The 21,588-nt window shown below is 45.5% G+C and overlaps 1 protein-coding gene across 1 annotated transcript in view; it reads right to left on the bottom strand.

The window, feature by feature from the left end:
* Positions 1 to 21,588, bottom strand: part of ADGRB1 (adhesion G protein-coupled receptor B1) — a 473,955-nt gene that overhangs the window by 116,774 nt on the left and 335,593 nt on the right. Inside the window, exon 17 of the mRNA XM_086966285.1 lies at positions 13,620 to 13,746. Within this exon, the coding sequence (XP_086822411.1) occupies positions 13,620 to 13,746 (127 nt within the window). The remainder of the gene's footprint in view (positions 1 to 13,619; positions 13,747 to 21,588) is intronic.

The raw sequence follows: 21,588 nt of genomic DNA, 5'->3' as shown, positions 1-21,588 counted from the left end.
GATCTATTCTGGTTTAGCAACAGATCTGCACCAAGGCTATCCAGAAATTGTTGGCCTTTGTGGGTCACAGAGGGAGCTGAGTAGGCAGTAATCAGGTTATTGAAGATGTTTTAATGGATAATGGCTGCTGAAAATGAATTGTGAACTGTAGGGTTGACCAGACACAGCCTACAGACAATGATTTTCTCTTTCACAGTAATCTCTTCACATCATATTAGCAAAATGAATTATACATTCCTTATAGATGCACTGGTATTATTTCCGTTAATGACTCTTTCAGTGTATGCATCTTTCATTTTGTGTTACCCAGCATTCATCCAATGGGCCTGGGCAGACTCGGAGGAAATCACACATCACCGCACTGGAAACCTTTCATCTTATCACATGCAGAAATACCGGGCTTGGTCTCAGACTAACTATATCCTACTCTGAACCTTGAATACAAGACACAAGCCTTGTATTCAAGGTTCATTATGCAGAATCTATGAACTGTGCCAATCAATATATCCCAGTGCAGACAGGCCAGAAAAGGAGCCCGCCTTCTGTTTGCGTGTGAGTAGACTTGATCAATACTGCCATTTTATTCAAGGTTCCATGCGGAAATGCGATAGTCCCTCTCATTAACGTATGTGTCTTGCCCCCATGCCTGAGACACACAACATGCATCTGAGCCACACGGCCCATGCATCTGCTAGACGCCCCTCTCCACATGGTAGACATGGATACACAACCTCGCCTCATTGAATTCTGCAATATATGTGTTGCCACAGCTTGATGGCTGCCTGCTAAAGAACCCATGTGCCTTTCCCATCCTGCAGCTTTATGGCCAACCGCTAAATAAAGAAATAGATGTGGCCGATGAATTCACAATACAGGACTTTATGAGGGAGAACTGAAAGTGTGCTTGATGCAGTGGAGTTGTCGTTTCCCATGCCAGAGTAGCGGATCAGGGACATAGTAGGCTGTTAGGTAGAGTTGTGGTATAAAATGTAGGCAAATGCAAGCTGTGGTGATGGGGGAAAGATTACTTGGGAGAGAGGGATGCCTGTGAATTAAATATTACTGTTATCATGGGGTGAGACAATACCTTCTTAGTAGGATAAGGCAACAGAAAAGAGTGTCTCTACCTATATCGAAAATATGAAAGGTAAGAATTTGAGAGTGAAGGACAGAGAAGTGATTAACAGCAGACCGAGTGGCAATGAGAACCAATAGGATTCTCCTATGTGACAGGATGACAGCTGTGAGAAGTTTGTGGTAGGATTTGCAAAGATTTTGCTTTGACATACTGTTGTAGTACTGTGGACTTACTCCTGCTAGCCCCAAGTGCACCAAATGCAAGCCATGTGAATTGGGAGTAAGCCATGTCCACTGGTAGGAAATCTTTGTAACTCGGACCCGCGATCTTAAGATGATCCTTCCTCTTCCAGACATAATCAGGTAATAGTATGTCGTCCAAAAGGAGTCGGCTGATGACACTGTCATAAAAGTAATGCTGCTCAATGACTGTGAAAGAGCAAGATTGAAAATCGGAAGCCGTAGGGTCCGATGCGTCAGTGGTTGGGGCTCAATCAGCATTCACAGTCTGGCACTGAATGTCCTTCTGTATTGAACCTTGTTACTGTTTGTACTCTAAATGAGGAAGCCATTTACACAGTACCGCCTTTGGCATTGTACCGGACTCGCTTTTCATCTGCAGTCTATCTCAAATGCCTTGTTCCATCTCTGCCGGTGAGCATGTAGACTTCTCTTGAGACACAGCACAAAATGAAACTGTAAGTCAATAAAAAGCTAACTAACATGGACAGGTTTGCATGGCCAGTAGGTAGACCCACTGGCAATCAACCTTTCATTGGGATCAAAAAGTAGTGTGCAGTAGAAAAGAATGCCCAAGTGAGCAATATGTCATACTGTGCAAGAGTGAGGTATCAATTCAATGTTTTCAATTCCTCTCTATGGCTTTCCCTGATGTTACAGCAGGAATCCCTTTTATGTTGAAGTGAGAGCACAATTATGTCCTTTACAGTGTAAAGATTGCTCTTATATCAGTCTTTGAACATACACCATGGTTACTACCCTCTTTCGGGGGGGATATAAAGATTCCTTGTTCTGTGTATATATGGCAGTGATATTCAATCTTAGGCCCTGATGTTCAGTTGTAAGGAATAGGGGTAGCATTTACCACACCCACTAGATAGTGTTACCCAATGTAGGATATCTGCTAGGTGAGAAAAATACTTCCAAATCTAAGTTTGTTAGGCTGGAATGAGTCACAATATCAGCACCACTACTAAACCCGGGTAAATTTCAGGACATTTGTGCTACTGAAATCAGCAAGGAGAAAATGCAGGGGTCTGTGTTTGGTTATTAGACCCTACTAGGATTTTCGATCCCTATGCAAATTCACGTTTGCACAGGGATGGAATTCTCACAACAACCCAAAATTAGGGCTTTAGAAAGAGAGCAAGAACACCCTCTATATTTATACTTTCACATTGGATGTTGGCACTTCATAAAGTTGTTAAAGGTGTTTTAAAATGTTTTAATTTTTTTAAGTTCCATTGGCCTTGAAGCGGCAGGGAAATGGAACGCAGTGAATGAAAGTTTTTTCAAGTGAAAACAAAATTTGTATTTTGTTTAGGGTTTTATTGGTTGTAATCAGTTAAAACCGATAACATGAAAACCTAAACATAGCAATAACACAGCGTACCACAAAACAACCCACACAACATAACCAAAACGAAAAAAATGTGGTTTTTTTTCAAAGCATGGCCAGCTATAATTGTGAAGCAGATAAGAACAAAATTCACAATCCAGAAGCAAGAATCCTAGAATTGATTTTGCTAGTTTGATCTAATTGGCAGAAGTCTATGCTAAGAATTCAGATCATCATCTGGCTTTGCTGGTGAAATTTTTTTAAATTGTTAATTTGCCTTTCAGCACAGGAGCTGTTTCTGTCACCAGAGCCTACAATGGCTCCGCCGGCTTTGACTAACAGTCCTCCACAACAAATCTTTGACTGAAGGCCCGACTGTCCATCCTGTTCTGGACCAGCAAGCAAAGCATGGCAGTCCAAACAAGAAATAGGATTAAGGATGACTCCCTCCTACCCACTCCCCATGGGCTGGGAAAAACAATTTGCAGCATGTTAGGGCCATTATTTTTTAGTTTTTCAACAAAAAGCTCTACCGTTGGAGGTTTTTGTTTGAAAAACATAGCTCTGCTAGCTTATTGAACATGGCGCCCAAACAGCAAAGCTTCAGTGCCTTCAGTGGAGCTGCCATAGTGGGTGGAAGCTCTGATAAAGGCACGGAGCTCTCTGCATGCCTGGCAAAGATCTTCAAGTATGGCTCTGTATACCCATCAGGGCCAACAGAGTACATCCCTCAATGCCTGGCAGAAAGGACTGCAATCTGCCTTCTTTATAAGGCTTCAAATTAACAGGTGTGGGTGTTTCTGCTTTGACCAGTGTGCACAATAATCAGATTACAGAAAGCCATTTTGGATAGGGAACAAAATTTACACCTGCAAATTGCAGATAATATGCACTGCTAGAAACACGTCAAGTGAATGAAAACCAAACAACAAATAAAAAATATAATGCGTACTGCCAGTAAATACCATACCAGCAGAGCAGGTTAATCCATTTTCAGAAACGTAACAGTTCTGAGTGCCCTTCAAATGAATACCGCAGAGCTGCAGGACAGAATACTGAAATCTTCCACTTAGAAGCGATCAATGTTTTTGTTGTCTGCATCACACCTTCTTCAGGACTCCAGAGTAATAATTAAATACAGTCTAGACCGTAAGCCTGTCGCCTCAGTAATCGATTCGTAGCACTTTAACATTTTATCAGCAATTCGGGAAGGCAGCACTAACCAAAGCCTGCAAGGTGAAACATGTTAAGCTTCCTCCATGTCTGAGCATCCACAACAAGAAAACTGGCACTCTATGCACAGAATGGTACAATATGTGCCAATCTTTTTTCTGATCACCTCAAATGTATCCAGTGCCAGATATAAGGTCAATCCAGCATTACATTCCACTGCCGTTGGCTATTCCATGTTATACCGGTTATAAAAGGCCCTCGTCCAAAGCTGCAAGTGAGGGCCAATAAAGTGAGGCAGGGACTTCAACAGCAAGTACAGCTGAGGCATAAGGGCTAAAAGAACATACCACACACTCACTGTAGAATGTTCTAAACAGAAAGACAAACACCAGAATGTTGGAGCAGAAGGTCTGGAGCTGCATTATTGGCCCTCTGCCACTCCATGGTCTTTAGTGTAAAGCCCAACATTCCAATGTTTTATTATAGCTTTAGAACCAATGTAGCGGGCTTTTCAGGCCATTAAAGGCCCAAAAGGCCCGAGCTGAAGGCCCTGGAGGGCAGAATGTTCTAATTTGTAAAACAAAGGCCTTAGGAAGAGGGAAGAGGTGTGGCGCTGCTGCTGTGGTGACTGACGCCAGATTCTGGGGATCACGGTTTGATCCCCTGCTCTGGCGGCAGGGGTCTGCCCAGCGCCATGCAACTCTGGGCAATCTTCCCAACGGCCCCCAGTGCCGGGACACCCCAATGGGGTGAGCTGTGCGCTATACAAGTACTGGATTTACATTTACGAAGCCCAAGGGGGTTGAAATCCCCTCGGGCTCTGTGAGGCCTTTGTTCACAGCAATAGCTGTGAACAAACATTGGAATGTTGCTGCTGCATGTTTCTATCGGCCATTGGAAGCCCGGAGCACTCCATTGCCTTCAATGGAGCGCTCAACATTCCAATGTTCTAATAATGTGATTCTACCTAAGTAGAAGGTTGTCTCTCTTGATTTAAAACACTGCTAAAGGACATAGGGTATCTGTGAACAAAGAGTGCAGTGTCTGACATTTTACATTTTCATTGGAAACCAAAACCTAACAAAATAAAACAAGCAATTGCAGATTCTAAATAGTGAACCAATGTTTTTCAGGACAGATCAGTTTCTAAAATGTTTAGACACGGTACAGCCACTGCAGTTTCTTCCTAATGATTCTTGAAATTATTCCAAGTGGCTTCCTGGGGGTTTCTCACAGGAAGCCAGTCATCCCCTTGAAAACTTCAGCAGGAAACATCTATAATGTACTCTTATAGGAAAGCAATCTAGTTTTCTGAATAATAATGTATAGAAAATATATTGGTAAACATAATAAAGTGGGATCATGCTTGGGCCACTATATGTTAAATAGAGTAGCTGCCTAGAGATTACCAATTGACCTGAAAAGTACTTTAACCCTCCCTCAAACCCGAATTCTGCCCTAACTCTATCCTGAAACCTAACCCTAATAAGAATTACACTATAATACTTAATCTTACCTGTAACTTTCTGTCATGTTTTTCTATCAAATGGTTTGTTACTCCCATTTTTATTGACCCTAAAAGATATGTGTCCCAACTGCACCTAATGTTCTATGCAATATAAGCAAATAAATATTGTAAAACAAATAGTATTTTTCTGTAGGAAACCTATATGATGTTTTTTTTTTTAATATGAGATATGGGAATACATTTGAATATGTTACTTTTACCAGCAAGCTGCCATCTGCGCCTTAAATAGTGCTTTAAGGGTGAGGTATAGTGAAGATGAAGTGGACAATATATATGATGAGTCTGTACACTGAGGTCCAGATGGCAATCGTGACACAGGCAATTCTGTTGGTGCTGTAACAATAATAAAGCTTGTATTCAAGACACACTCTGTGGAAAACTCCTCCCTTTATGAGCCCACTTTTAAAATTGTTTCTTTGCCCCCATATTTAAGGGAACCTTTGTATTTTGAAAGCCCAGTTTTACAAATGTAGCGTATTTGTCTTCCTGAAGAAAGGTTTATGCCATTTGAAGTCCAGTTAAAAAAACAACAGGTGTTTTCCGCAATCAGAATTTCTATGCCCACTTCAAATCCTGTTCAGACTAAGGGTGTCAAATTAACACATGATACACTCACCTCCATCTGCTCATCTGCCTGCTGCAGGCCCTGCTAATAGTTTTCCTTCAACCTACTGATAAAATATCAGTCTTTTTCAGATCACTCTGACACTTCCAAGCTCATGTGGACTATATACCACCAAATTGCGCAATAGCCTTCGGGCCTATTTACCTACATCAACTCATTCAAACAATTTTTCGTGACTTATTCCAAATAAAAAGGCAATGAATTCCGCAGCATCAGGTGCTTACCAGTGTTTTGCTGGGCAACCAGAGTGCAAAGGCCTTAGAAAAAGCCATTGTTGACCACTTGCATCATTTCCTCAAAACTCAGAACATGCTACCAATCCACCCAAAAGACCTCCTTGCAACTACTGACTCCATCTCCGCAGCCATTCTCAACCACATTCAACATTGGTTGCCTTCAACGCTTTCTCCTACCTAGCCCCAACTGAATCCAGAGAGGACACAAATTTGGCATCTGTTTGAATTCTAACAGCATCAAAATCCATCTCAAATTCACTAATCCTCTGGTCACCATCACAGAAACAGAGACAAGTGTCCATCTGCCAATACGGAGTGAACGGGAGCAAGACAACCATAGATAAATTAAATGGTGCCAGAACCCAGGCCACCACCAAAGCCACCAGTCTCATGCTTCAACTTCCAGCACCGCTGCCCCATATCTTTTGTCAATACGTCCATGTCCTAAAAATTATTTTCAAAACTTGTTGAGGTCTACCTCGACAGTGACCTCAGCATGAACATTCACATCAACGCTACCACTTTGGCGACATTTGTCGGAATAAGCCAACTCAAGAATCCCACTCATCCTCCTGATATCAAAACATCCCTGCATTATCACACGTATCAACTTCAAACTTGCCTTGTGGCGGCCAAGCCTTCATAGTGGCGTTGCTTTTTGATCCTTAGACATCAGCTCTTCCTATCATTGTGAAGAAGAATTCACCAAGAATTGGTTTGTTCCCCCACTTATAGGGAACGTGTTTGGGTTTAGACCGTTGTGAGACATGTTAGTTTTACCCTACTGGTGATGTGTTGTTGCAAGAGTAATTCACTATGACTCTATTAAATTCATTCATGACTATCAAAAACACTGACTACAAAAATTACAGAACGCAACCACAGGACAGAAACAAAGTGACACCATATCCATAGCGTAAGAGCAACTTCAATGGTTCTGTTCAGAGCTTTCTTAAAAGAAAAGATCCTTCGCTAGCTACAAGGACCTAGCTGGCATTACTCTCTCTCTCCTATATCCACATCACAAATATCAGGTACTAAGATGCCCGATCCGGAGAACAATGCAGGTCAATTCCCCTTGATGCCTTGCCAATCACAGCACACATGGAAAAGAAACAGAAGATGAACTAGTCAACCCACCTTGCTTTGGAACAATCTAACTCCTGGAATATGCTGTCACCCATCATACACCAGCTTCTGAAAAAGCATTGGCAAACACCAAAAGGTCCTGTATGTATTTTGAGTCCTGACTAAAATATTTAACAAGGCCTGCTGCATCAAAATGGAAAAAAATCAACGAACAATTGCTTTCTTTGTGAAATGCATCTATGAGCTCAAGAATGTAATGTGAGGTGATTCAGAGTACTTATGCAGTGTGAAATGATCCCTCATGCCCTCCAATAGAAGCTTCTCATAGGAGGCGGAATGAAACACTAAACAGCCAATAGCTTTAGTTGAGAGGAAAATTGCCCACTGGTGAAGCCAAAGCCCACTCTATGTATATCTAAAATCCACGGCTATAATAGGTATACAGATAGCCACACTCGCAAGCCAGGCCAACAACAAGGTTCCTTTTGGAAAAATCTTTTATGCCTAAAAAAAAAAAATCAAGAATAAAAATATTAATTGGGAGCAAAGGCCAAATACACAGAAAATGTCAACTTGCAAAACTTTAAATCCGAATTTAAATATCAAGAAATTAGAAAATGCAATAATGTCTTGTACCTTTAGCCTTTGCTCAAAATTATGATTTGTATTCTTTATTGAAATATTTTTATAGGTATTAAAGGTATTTCCTAAGGAAAGATTATTCTTTTATGTTTACACTATATCCTGGTTCCCTTATAGAATTACAGTGTAGTGCTATATATTTTAGGCACCACGACTATGAGGGGGAAGGAACTGGGTGAGGTAACTACTGTGTGCAGTAAATATCTACATCTATGTGTGAGGTGTTTACTGGGTACGCTTAACCCTCCTATTACAACTTTTCTCTGAGAATATGTGGAATGACATGCATATCTGGTATTTATTGCACCAAATAGCATATATATTGGTATTTTCAGTACAATATATCCTATTAAATTTTGGGCCAGCTGTTGCCAGTCAAAAAGAATTTGTGTTAAACGTTGGCCTTCTTGCCAAGTCCCTCCAACGTTTACAACAGACATAGTAGTGTCTTCTACTATATAAAATACTGGGTATTCATCCAAGGCCCTTGTTTACACACGCGCCATATTATTGTGCTGTCACTGTGACGAACCAGGGTGGCCACCTTAGGACAGTATGAAGAAAACCCTGGCAAGATGTGTCTGAGCAGAAGGGGCTTAAACTGAGCCCTGATGATGGCTGGGTGCAAAGATGTGGTTGTACATGAGTTAACCAGAAGGATTCCGCCGTGGAACTTTAACTGAGAGGATCAGTCGAAGGTATATCTTTGATGGCTCCCAACTAGGCCATCCTTTTAGAAGCTATTTGTAATCTGAGTCATTATACCTGCAAGATATTGCTGCTAGTATTCTACTGCAGGACTTTGTTTGAAGGAGCTGAAATGGGCCAATTCTAAAAGAGCCACAAAAGGATGCTCAGATGTGGAGATGTGGTCCAGTGCAGTGTTGTAACAATAGCCACCGCGGTGCTGGGGAAGAAGGGGTGAGCTCCAGGGGGCCCCCTGCGGCACTGTGCATGGGTGGCAGGCCTCTGGCCTGAGAGCTCCTGACTGGGTCCGGAGAGTGGGAGCCCCCCTCCATGTACTTTACAGGGGGCCCCCCTCAGGTTTCGTTATGCCACTGGTCCAGTGGCTGTTTTCGATAGTAGCACTGCAACATCTCAGTGTGAGCTGTCATACTGGATTCTTAGTTTGACCGCACTGTGTAATCCCGAACAAACTGCTTTGTCAACTGGTCCTCAGTCATTCCTTTGCTAAAATTGGATGCACCTAAAAACAGGCTAACAGGGAGTGCCATGTAGTGTACAAAATAGGTGCATTTGTAGATCATTTCTTACTGGATAGGGTATGTTAAATAAGGTCCCTAAACGTATTAACTCGTCCACATTTTACACCTACAATCTGTTTTAGGGAACCTGTTGACTGGATCTGTCCATGCTTGCAAAGAGATATGTTTAGGAACAATGTGAGTGCGTTGAACTCTTGCCATCACTAAGAAATGTAAAAAGGCAAGTTAACTAAGGGATGGTATGACGGAGGAATTGCCCTCCCGGACATAAGACTCTATTGGGCCTCGCAGCTAATGGTGGTGAACCACTGGGTATATCGCTCCCCACTTGACCCGGCCTACATGTTGGACAGATATCAAATGGGTAGAGAGGGATACATGGGGGGACTATACACGAAGGCCCGGAGAGGAAGGTACTTCGGACCCACGGCCCACAGAGTAGCAATATGGCACCAGGCGACTAGCCGCCTAGGATGGTTGAATGTGCTGACCTGAGCAACACCACTGTGGTTTACTCAACGACTTGGACTACTATGTAATCAGCATGGGTTTGATAAGTGGGACAACGGAATCTCCACTATAGGAGACCTGGTGATAAAGGGCACACTCCTTAAATTTGGGAAATTGAGGGAGAAATATGATATGGCTCAATGGGAGATATTTAGATACTTGCAGATTCGACATGCCGTCACCACAGCTCTTCCGGACAAGAGTGAGATACCAGAGTCGTCCCCCTTGGAAGACTGGTTGTTGGATGGGCTACTGCTCAATAAAGCCATATCAATGACTTACAGAAAACTGCAACAACCTACCAGACACTTTCCACAAACTCTGAGAGAAATGGCAGATAGACCTAGAGCCCATTGACGATGAAGACTGGCTAGCGGCGCTAATGTCCCCGAGGGAGGCGGCCATCACCCTTCCTTTCAAACTTAAAATCCTGCATAGATCCTTTCTCACGGGGGTTACACTAGCAAAAACAGGCTCGAGATCTGATGCGCTATGTCTTTGTGGCTTTCATCAAGACGCAACCTTTTATCATACAATTTGGGACTGTCCACTAGTACAACCCATATGGGAGGGGTCCACATAACATATTCAAGATGCACTAGGAAAGGTACTCACCCTTACACCACGACTGCGCCTTCTTTTTTGAGTTCAAAATATTTTATTGAAGAATTATTTTACATATATGAAACACAATACAAAAAATAATATGTGGAAACAGACTGACCTTACGGAAGTGGAACAACAGCTAACCACATTAGGTTACACTCTAGTGAAGCAGGAGATTGCGAAACAGTGGGGCGTGGCCGATAGACCTTCTCATCGAATGTGGGCACCGGAATTTGACAAATGCATGATTGCTGAGAAGGAGGTATTTAAGTCAAGAGGGTGTCCAAAGAAATGGGACAAAAAATGGGGCAAGTGGAATGGGAGACCTATGTATTTCCCAAACGGTGGAAATGGAACTGCAACGCACCAGAGCGCAGATGCTGTAGGTACCGTCACTTAACTGGATTTCCGCTCCCTAAAGGTTTAATGCACTATGTAACTAGCCGAACTATTGATCAACTAATGTCTGTGACTTTAAATGTTGTGAAATCAATAAAATATATATATATATTTTTTTAATGTAAAAAGGCACCCTTGCCCAGTCGCAGGGCACCGGAAGTGACTCTGTCCATCATAAAGCACTACACTCATCCTCTCACTGAAGTTAGCTCACTGCTTACATACTTTGTTCACTCAACTAAAAGTGGTATCATTATGCACAGCAATGTGGGTGCTGTCTGCAGAGCTGCCATGCATGCTTCCATGTGAATACCCACGTCAGCAGCTTCTAAAATAAACAAACCCTACTTTGGGGTAAAGCAGGGTTTGAGCTGGATGTCAGTGCATGGGGAGGGAAGAGCTCACCCCACGCCTTTGGGACTGTTTCTAATCCTAAACGCCACAAATGGAATCTCAAACTAACCAATACCCTGGCCTGGGGATTAACCCCTAAGGGGCGGGGGCCGCGCGGTGCGCTCATGCTGGCGGCGCGCTCATGCTGGTGACGGAACCGCTCCATCACCAGCTGCGGTCGCACTGTGCTCATGACTGAGCAGTTCCGTCACGGCCCCGCCCGCTCAATGGAACGCTCAGCGCAGGCGTGCCGAGCGGGCCGTGACGGAACCGCTCCGTCATCAGCACAGCTCGACCGCGGTTGATGACGGAGTGGTTCCGTCACCAGCAGGGGAGGGGTTAAATGGACTTTTGTGGCCTCAATGAGCCTTGGGCGTCCCTGTGTATAGTCCTTGTGTATAGCCACATTATGAACTCCATCCGCGTACCCCAAAGTTTGAGAACTTCTTTCTGAACAGCTGAGAGCGTGTAGTCTTTAATGCCCACAGATGGCAAACCAGATCATCAAACACACACCTGGTCACTTCTGCCTTGTGCTACGAGATCTCTACAACATGGAAAATGTGTGTCAAATCCATCAACGTGTTCTTGATTTATTGCTGTCCCTTCAAACATGCATAAACACACTACGCAAGTGACAACCCTTTAAAAAACAATAGAACATATATGCCAAGCCCATGCACCCTCTTCTGAAACTCTGTCCCTCAGCAAGGGAGCAACAAGAAATCTTCAACACTTACAAAATGGCCTCCACTGAGCATGAAATGGGACCTCGCGTGAGAAGGAAATGAATCAAAGTTCCTCACAATTCCGCACCAACAGTGCTTTAAATGGGCCGGTGCTGTCCGGTACAGAGTCCCTGCACTTTTATTTATCCATTTCAAGCACTGCGCACCAACAACCATTAATAATTAGTATAGGTGGGATTTTTTTACAACTCTTGTAACGTCATTAACACAAAATCCCTGCCGACAGACCATTAGACCGTTGTGAAATCTGTTTTAGATTACAGATGGGGGGTTTGCTGGGCAAGAAGTAACGCAACACGTGCTCCTGGCAGCGAAACATGTATAAACAATTGCTAATAACGAGCACAGATCTAGCAGGTGCGAAGATTGACGTCAATCTAGCTTGTGACTTCCAAGTTTCAGCTCCACCCACTTTTGGGTTGAATGCCCAGGGAAGGAACAGAAATGGCAGCCAGTGGCGGGAAACTTGGGTGTGAGTATGTTGACCACCTCAGTGCAACCACTAAAGGCCACGTCGAGGCTAGAAGAGCCGCGAACGGGCCTGTCAGTGCAGGGCCAAAGCAGAAACCTTTGCTGCTCCAGGACACCTAACATGTTCCCCCTGGGCTCCCTCTGGCAATGGGGCGGTTACTGCTACCCTTTGGCTGGTGACACCCTAGGCAGCTGCCTAGAGTTCCTCCACGGTGAACCTGCCCGTGCCAAGGCCTGCATCTGGCCTGGGCAGCGCGAGTCCTGTATCTTTAAGCAACTCCAGTGCAGATGTTGTTTCCATGGTAACCAGTGGACCAAATCCATTACTGTGTCTAATAATAACCAACCTTCATCTTCAAAAATGATCTCGTCCCCCCCTCATTTAAGGGGTGCGCAGCACGGCAGCGTGTATTTAGTAAATATTCGCGGGGGGCAATTCACTCTAACACATGTAACCCCAAAACCGGGGCGCCGATCCTTTCCAAGTCCACAGTTTTATTATAACGCGCACCCAGATAAAACACCACTTGCGATTTAGGTGAACAAGAAGAGCGGATATTAAAAAAAATATACAAATATGCTCGATATGACAGGTTTCTTTCAGTGCTAAGAGCGGGCTTGTGAAGGGAAAAAACAGAAGCGAAAAAGCCAGCGACAGAGCCGCACTAACCTATACACAATGGATTGGTAAAGCGTAAAAATGCTACTAAAGGTTAATGCTTCGGAATAGGTTCAACGATATGCAGTGGTTACATTTGGTAGTATTTATTTCATTAAAATCATAGGCCCTTTATTCCCCGTGCTCATTAAATGTGATAAGAATGCAAACCAGCCGCCACGTTCACAAGGTTACACAAAACCATGGACAGCAACCGTGAAATCAGCAGCACATACAATCTAGGCCCTCCAATCACGGCAATCTCGGAGTGCCCCTCTCTCCGTGCACCTTATTACATCGAGGGGAAAACTGCATAAAATCCCTCTCGAATAAAATGATATTACATTTAAGTGGGGAAAAAACAGCATTAAAAAAATCTGCAACAGCCGGGTGCGTTATGCAGAACGGGGCCCGGTCAGATTAGAAGCATCCATGCATGCATGGGAGGGGGCTGCGACCTGCATCTCCCCCAAAAGTCTCGTTAATATGTTGTCTATATTTAGCAGTCGTCCTTGCATCGCGCGGCGCCGTCTCTAATGCAGCATTTGGTTAAAGAGCCGACTTCAACCTGGCACCGCTTCGACACAGCCTTATCTTCGCGTGGGCGGCAGGCGGGAGGCATATTTGTATTTTTAAATCTTTTTTTCTTGGCACTTACCATGTCTGCGCTGAGCTGGGCTAAGATGGCGAAGGTGGAGAGCCGGTCACAGAGGCATTTCGTCCGGGAGGAGTCGACGGGCACCGTCCGGCAGCCTCGGAAGGACCAGGCGCCGAGCTGGGCAGACCTGGAAGTGGGAGGAGGCGGTGGTTGGTGGTGGGGGGAGGGAGGTGGTGAGGAAGGGGGGAGAAGGGAAGAAAAAAAACACACAGAGATGAGGGGAAAACAGTTTACATCGTGAGAATAAAAAGCAATCGACACCCAATCTCTTTCAACAAACACAACAAAAAAAATATGAAAACAGCCGAGAGGGGGAGGGGGCGCCGGGCAGGGAGGGGGCGGCTCGGCGGAGTGTTTCCCAGGCACGGAGCGAGGGGAGGGGGCACCGCGCGTCACGGAGGAGTGCACGGACGGGGGGAGGGAGGGAGGGAGGCTGGGGGATAATATCAATATTTCTGGGGCGGTGTGTGCAACAAGGCGCGAGCTGCGGGGGTCCGGGGAAAGGGGGAGGGCAAATGGCTTCTGCTATAGAAGGCGGTGGGGAGGGGGGGCGGAGAGGGGCCGCCGAGGCGATAGAGAAGGGGGGGGGGGGGGTATGGAGAATGGACGAAGGGGGAGAGGGCTGGAAAGGGAGGAGGTGGGGGTCGGTCGGGTGGTGAATGGTGTAGCGGAAGGGGGGGGATTCAAGTTCAAAAGTGTGTTGGGGAGGGGCGACAAAGAGAAGGAGAGGGCAGGGGAGGTGAATGAGGTGCGTGATGTGAGATTCAATGGGAGGGGGTACGCGGAGGGTGACGTGAGTCTGGAGGGACGCTCGGGGGATGTGAGGAGCAGGAGGACACGTCAGAGAAGTGATTGGGGTTTTGAAAGTGAAGTTGGGGTTGGGGGGGCGCCTGTCAGGGGCAGGAGGGGTCACGCAGAGTGGTGTGCGTGTAGTGAGACACCTGTCGCGGTACCGGTGGGTGATGTGAGAGGGTAGGGGGCTCAAGGTCATAGGACGGATGTGACCCTCAGGATGAAGTGAAACTAGCAGGGAGGGAGGGGGGCTGGGTGAACCGGGCCTGCGAGCGAGGACTGGTTACTAAGATCGACTTGGGGAGTTTCAATCTAGTGAGAGGGGCTTAAAGGGGCCAGTCTGTCATCGCCATGAACACGAGCATGGCTAGGTGGCCCCCATGGCATGTTTGACGCCTCCTGTCGGTCAGGGCAGTAGTGGCATTCTGGGACGTGTGGTTTCGCTTTTAGCCTTCTAGGTATGCAAAGCAATTTTGGCTGAGAAAGGCAGAGTTGTCTCAAGTTTGTGCCACACATGACACAGGGCAGGCAACATCATTGCATTCATACACAAGCTCAGATAGCGGGATTTCAGGAAGAACTGGAGTCGGTGTCACTGTCAGGTGTAACACGGACAGAGGGGTTACAAAGTTGAATTACACAAGGGACATTGACCCTACTGAGTGCACTGGAAATGGAAGCTAAGGATGGAAAAAAGCGGGAACAGGAATTAGCACAAGTTCTGAAGAAGGAGGTGTCTGTGGTCACACTAAAGGAGCAAAACGCGTTGAATAAAAAGCAAGCCAAACAATGACACAGAGAGAACAGCAGAAAACAAGAGGCCTAGAAGCACACCGTCTCTGTTTATGTTGCTACCCGACACAGACGCCACTCCAGAATACTACAAGCAGCTCCCACGCACGCACACTGCGCTGGCTGGGCTGAAGAGCAGAGCCAGCGTTCATTGATTCAGACGCAAGCAGGTGAACGTGCCACGTGCGTGCTTCCTTCACACTAACACACTGCCTGCTACACGCTGTGGCGTTCCACGGACCCGGGGCTGTGAATGTCGCCGCAGTCCCTCCGATTGTCCGTGCCAGAACAGCCATTATTCCTTTCCTCTTCTATACTATTTTCGAGTTAAACTACACTTACAAAGAAAGACATTTGCCTAGGATCACACAGTTTGATGAAGCTGTGAAGCCAGGATTCACCCTTGTTTCACTCTGTGCCATTCAGCCTTCTTACATCATAGTTTACATTCTTTTTTGTTTAATTTTTCGAGGAGCTTGAGACTGGCGTACGAGTTGCGCTATGGGTAGAACGAAGCCCCATTATGACTCGAGACTCCTACAGGACCTCGAGCCGGAGCCGGGCCAGGCACCGGCGGCTCGCCCAACTCTAATTTACACAATGTGTGTTTTTGAAAGCATGCACATACTTGGTGGATTCTTGGCACTATTGTGATGTCTCCTAATTCATTTTCTGATTCTTTGGAGAACCTGGGTGGGCCTCCTGTTTCGAAACAGACACCACGGGGGGCCAAACACAGCCCCACCGTGGATACAGCAGTCCAGTCACCCGCTAAACAGGGCTGGGAGCATTAGGTTCTGCAGACATTTATGCACAGAAGCAGAATTTACATCTGTGTAAAATCGCCAGGTGACTGGCGACCACAACGGGATATGGGTCGAACTTTGATGACATACATATTTCGAGGCATGCCCCCAAATCATGGGTTTGCCTGGGTCAGAGGTATCTAGCGAAGGCCCAGGGAGGCGGAAACACCCCAAGTTTTCAGGAGAGCAGTGATTATGTAAATGAGGTCTTTTGGGATAATTGTAAATCCGTTTTATGAGGATATCCTTATATCTAGCTAGGATCCAGCTGTCCTCGACCTATGTTGGACACCCCTGTTCTAGGTGTGTCCTAGTCTGTTTTCTCTTTCTCCCCATGAACGTACGACTGCTTTCATTTAGAAATACATAATATCTACCACATTCTGTACATAGTAACATGGCGGAGACAGAGTGTCCATGCCCAACGCTCTGCTCAGAAGCCAGCGGCTGGCGCATTTAAACATCAGCACCCTAAATACCAAGGCTGGTAGTTTTTAATGTACCTCATGCCTCTTTAATCTCCTACCAGGCACTCCCTGCCCCTTTATATCTCTCTCTCTTGCATGTTCCTGCTGTCTCCCTTTGCAACAGGGTTGCGGTCTTTCTCTTCCTCTATCTCTCCGATCTGTGTGTTTTTCGTCTCTTGCACACAGTAAATATCTGATGTGGGAAATAAGTGAGGATCCCCAAAAATAAGTGCCAACGGCTCCTACCACAACCACTGGCTCAAATTAAGTACTAGCGGTACCAGAGATGACTGTGAGCGGTAATGACCGAAACAATACATTGCTTATTGTAGTACACTACACACATTTATTTTTTACAATACACATGTTTTAATTACATATATTTGTTTATCCCACATATACAATTTAGAAAATACAGTGACACAAAAGGATTTTCCAGGAGCTCAGGTTTGTGGCTGGAGGGACATATCTGGGCAACAATTTCAGCCTCATGGGCACTCGACTGCCCCTCCCCACTGCACCAGGGGATACCAGACAGCATTGACTGTGAACATTAGGTGAAGATATTGCATGTAATGGAACCTGTCATGGCCCCTCAACAGTCACCTGGCAAACAAGTTCAAAGTTATGAAAGTCACAAAACTGGACACTGAGCCCAGGGCAAAGAACGGTGAAAGCCACTGGCATCTTACAGCAGTAGAGGACATTAGCCTGGCATGTCCTGCCATAAAAGGACTTTCATTCAGCATAATCATCAGACCCAACTTGGAGAAGGCCTGCGCCCCTCCCAACCAATCCTCTCCCAGGCAGCACAAAAACACTTACAGGTTACATTTTTATAATGCATGTGAAATCTTGTGAAAGGCATTTTGCATTACGCCATCAATTTCGGCGATTGTTCCATTTTATGAAATTCTCGCCCGAAAGACATTGATTGGCTTGAGGAGAAAATGTTTCAACGCAATTGCAAAACTCATGTTTGCCTCGGCAGTGAGGGCCATCTTCTGCTTGAAAATCGTGCAGTTTTATTGGAAGCTACTAGTCAAGTACATTTCGCGCGTAATTTTCATGACAATTGTGGTTCTTTTGGAAAAAAAGTAATTTCGTTCACCCAGCAGGAGGAGAAAATGCATTAAGTTGAGACTGCAGCCTAACTTGGCTTTGTTCGGGCTATTCCAATCGTGTTTCATGTTCATGGTGGCTACACCGGTGGGTGAATCTACAGCTCTGGGGATGTCTGCAGTTTTATTTATTTATTTAATGCGATTTTATGTAGCGCAAACATTACCCGAAGGTGTCAGAGCACTTTACAAAAGAACCAGTTGCGATAAATAAGGAGTTAGGATTACATGAGTTACATAAAAGATACAAACAGAGAAAATCGCAAATGTACAAGTTGTAAAGTCACTCAAGGAAGAGATACAAATGGATAAACTCTAAGAATCACATAGGAATGGTAGTGAGTACAAAGGTCTACTACATATACTAGTGGTTAGAGTTATCTCTATATACATATATATACAAATAGATTTTCTCAGAATTTTTGGTGAGAGAAGCAGCATGCTGGATACAGGTTGTGCTGGGTCGCACCAAACAGGCAGAGTCTGCAAAGGTTAACAAGGGGGCGGCCAATGGTCCCCCCCTCGATGGATTAGGAGGGAGCTGTACGCTAAAAGCGTGCATCTCCAATGCGCTCCCGTCTGCAGTTAGTAACATCCTGAGCTCACGTGCAGACTGCAGCTGACAGCGCTGTCAATCATCACACACCTGTGGCACGCGACAGCTGCTCACGCTGCGAACCGCCCAATCACCGCTCACAAACCTCCTCCGAATCTTAGTGACGTGACACGCGACGTCTGAACGCGCAGCGGATGCCCCGAGCGGCAATGACGGCAGCCCAGGTGGGACACACATGAGATGGGGGCAGTTACAAATATTCAAGTGAAACGAGAAAAGGCATAACACGTAAAACAAGGAGAAGGTGCACAATACTCAGAGGTCACTAAAGGTTGTCGGTCACAGTATTGTGGTGGAAATATTAGGGCCTGCAAAAATATAGTGGTCACAATATCGACTCTTAATTCATCATCAATGTAAGAGCAGATTTACTATTATTAACTGGGCTGTGATGACATCATGGTTCGATGTTTTGCCCACAATATTGTGGTAGAGCGCTGTTATTAGAACTCCTCTCAGGGCCGGCTCTAGGCATGTGCAAGCTGTGCACCTGCACAGGGCCACCAAACCCCAGGGGCCACCACGCCAATATATATCCTTAATATATTAATCCTCTGAGGATGGATACATATTTGCGTGGTGGCCCCTGGCAGGGATTTGGCGGCCTCTGGCTCTGTTCCACTTCTAAACTCCCTGACCCCCTCCCCTCTTTACTGGCCTGCGCGCTCCGCCCCGCCCAGACCCCCTCATCCGGGCCCCCTACCTACGCTCCCTGCCCAGGGCCACCATGAGCCTAGAGCCGGCCCTGCTCCTCTAGTCAACAAGATGGCTTCTTGTATGAACGATCCAGTCTATATGAAGAACAATCGCACTACTGGTAAAACAAATGTAGGTCCAGTATAACAAAGTGAGTAGGCGCAATTTGGTTATCCCTCCTGAGTGCGAGGAAATTAAATATACAGTGGACAGCGTTATCCCAAACAGTGGACTATTTTTCTGTAAACAGTAAAACACACAGCATTATAGAAACATGAATCCAAAACATATAGTTAATTGTCAAATGATGCATAAACAAATGTATTTCACTGGTAATGTACATTTGACAATGGACTATATGTTTTGGATTCATGTTGCTATAATGCTGTGTGTTTTACTGTTTACAGAAAAATAGGCCCCTGAAGAAGGGCTAGGCCCGAAATGCATTGGGCATTTGTCTGAAAAAACGATGAATAACATTTTTGTTTTGAAGCAATGACAACATTTAAAAAAGAAAGAAATTTGAATAAAAGCTACATATGAAACTACAAAAAAACCATTGACTAACATTATTGAAAAATATTTTTTGAGTGCATTTGGTGATGTTTTCCACTGTTTGGGGTAGCGCTATCCACTGTATTTTTGTAGGGACCGTCAGACGGGTAATGTTTCCAGTTTTACTGCAATGCTTCAGTGTCACAAATGGACAAGATGGTAACCTATAATCTGACCTCTGGCCTCTCCGTAAATGAGCCAACGCCAGTCTCCGCATCTCTAAGTGTGTCCACTGCACCATGGGATGCAAGGTCTTCATGTTGATAGTAATTACTACAGGCACTGCTGTTACTCTAGCACTAGATACTACAGCCAATGCAGGCAATACTGGGAGGACTGGCCTTGCAGTTAGCGTGGTTCTGACGTGCACAACTCTGACCATCAGCATTAGTACAGATACAATAGTTGTTACAAGCACCATTGCTAATACGAGTATTAGAGCTACTTGAGTACATTATGCACTATTGTTACCACCGGTACTTCATATTACGGATGCTACAGGCACTATTGCTATTACGAGTATTACAGCTACTTGAGTACAGTATGCACAACTGTTACCATCGGTACTACCGATATTACAGATGGCAGAGGCATCATTGCTACTACGAGTATTATAGCTACTTGAGTACAGTACACACTATTGTTACCACCAGTACTACAGATATTACATATGTTACTGACACCATTGCAACAATGAGTTGCATTGCCACCCCATCTGGTTCTCCGAATACACACTACTGTTACCACCACTCCTACAGATGTTACAGATGCTACAGGCACCAATGCTACATCGAGTATTACAGTTACATGAATACAGTATGCAGCCCATCTATAGTTCCAGTAGTACCAGTCTCTACTAACACTACAGCATCCTTAGTGCCAGTGGTAACTGTAGCATATATAGTTCTGGTAGTACTAGTAGTGTGCATGCTCACTGTAGTAGCTGTGTATGTAGTAATGCTACGATCTCTACTAACTCTCCTGCATCCATAGTTCTGGTAGTACTAGTAGTGTGCATGCTCACTGTAGTAGCTGTGTATGTAGTAATGCTACAGTCTCTACTAACTCTCCTGCATCCATAGTTCTGGTAGTACTAGTAGTGTGCATGCTCACTGTAGTAGCTGTGTATGTAGTAATGCTATGGTCTCTACTAACTCTCCTGCATCCATAGTTCTGGTAGTACTAGTAGTGTGCATGCTCACTATAGTAGCAGTGTATGTAGTAATGCTAGGATCTCTACTAACTCTCATGAATCCATAGTCCTGGTAGTATTAGTATTGTGCATGCTCATTGGAGTAGCTATGTTTGTAGTAGTGGTATTATCTCCACTAACTCTCTAGCATCCATAGTGCCAGTAGTAGCTGGCACTATGGATGTTGGAAGCCGCCTGCCGCCCTTCCCTCCAGAAGGTGCTCTCCCCTCCTGTTGCTGCCGCTGCACAGCGCTTGAGAGCGCCTCTGAACCCCTTCCACCACCGGATTACATTTCCCAACAGGACCGGAGGCTGGGCAAGCTGGTTTATAGATTTTCGCGCCTCTTGGTGCATCTCGGGACGTGCATGGGTGGAGCCCAGGTCAAGCCCGGTGGCCTGTCTGTACAAGTCAGAGCGTGGAGGAGACTCGGCTGGGCCATCCCTTTTTTGGCTGACCCCAGCTTAAGGTACTGTGCCCGCTCTCCAGTCCCTGCTGTAACGGTTTCTAGGCTGCCTGCTGTCCCTAAATACCGGACAATTATTTATTTATGTTCTACCCATCCCTCTGTGCTGTCCCTGCGCTTCCTGCTGTACCATTCTTGTGCTAAATGCTGCCCCTGTCCCGCACTGCTGTTGTCCCTATACTGCCTCTCCCTGCCCCTGTGCTGCCTGCTGTCCCTGTGCTGCCTGTTGTCCCTATGCCTGCGCCGCCTGATGTTCCAGTCCCTGAACTGCCACTCCCCTTGCACTGTCCCAGTCTCTGCACCACTACCTGCTTTCCCTGTTCTTGTGCTGCCGCACCCCCTGTGCCTGCACTGCCTACTGTTCCTGTCACCGTGCTGCCCGTCCCAGGTCTTTGCACAGCACACAGGAGCACCCACCAGGTCCACTAATGGTTCACAAATGGAGGCTGCGGACACAACCGGGCAGTG

Source organism: Lissotriton vulgaris, chromosome 4_1 (assembly GCF_964263255.1).
Source record: "Lissotriton vulgaris chromosome 4_1, aLisVul1.2, whole genome shotgun sequence".
Lineage (NCBI taxonomy): Eukaryota > Metazoa > Chordata > Amphibia > Caudata > Salamandridae > Lissotriton > Lissotriton vulgaris.
This window is presented reverse-complemented; position numbering and strand designations above follow the sequence as displayed.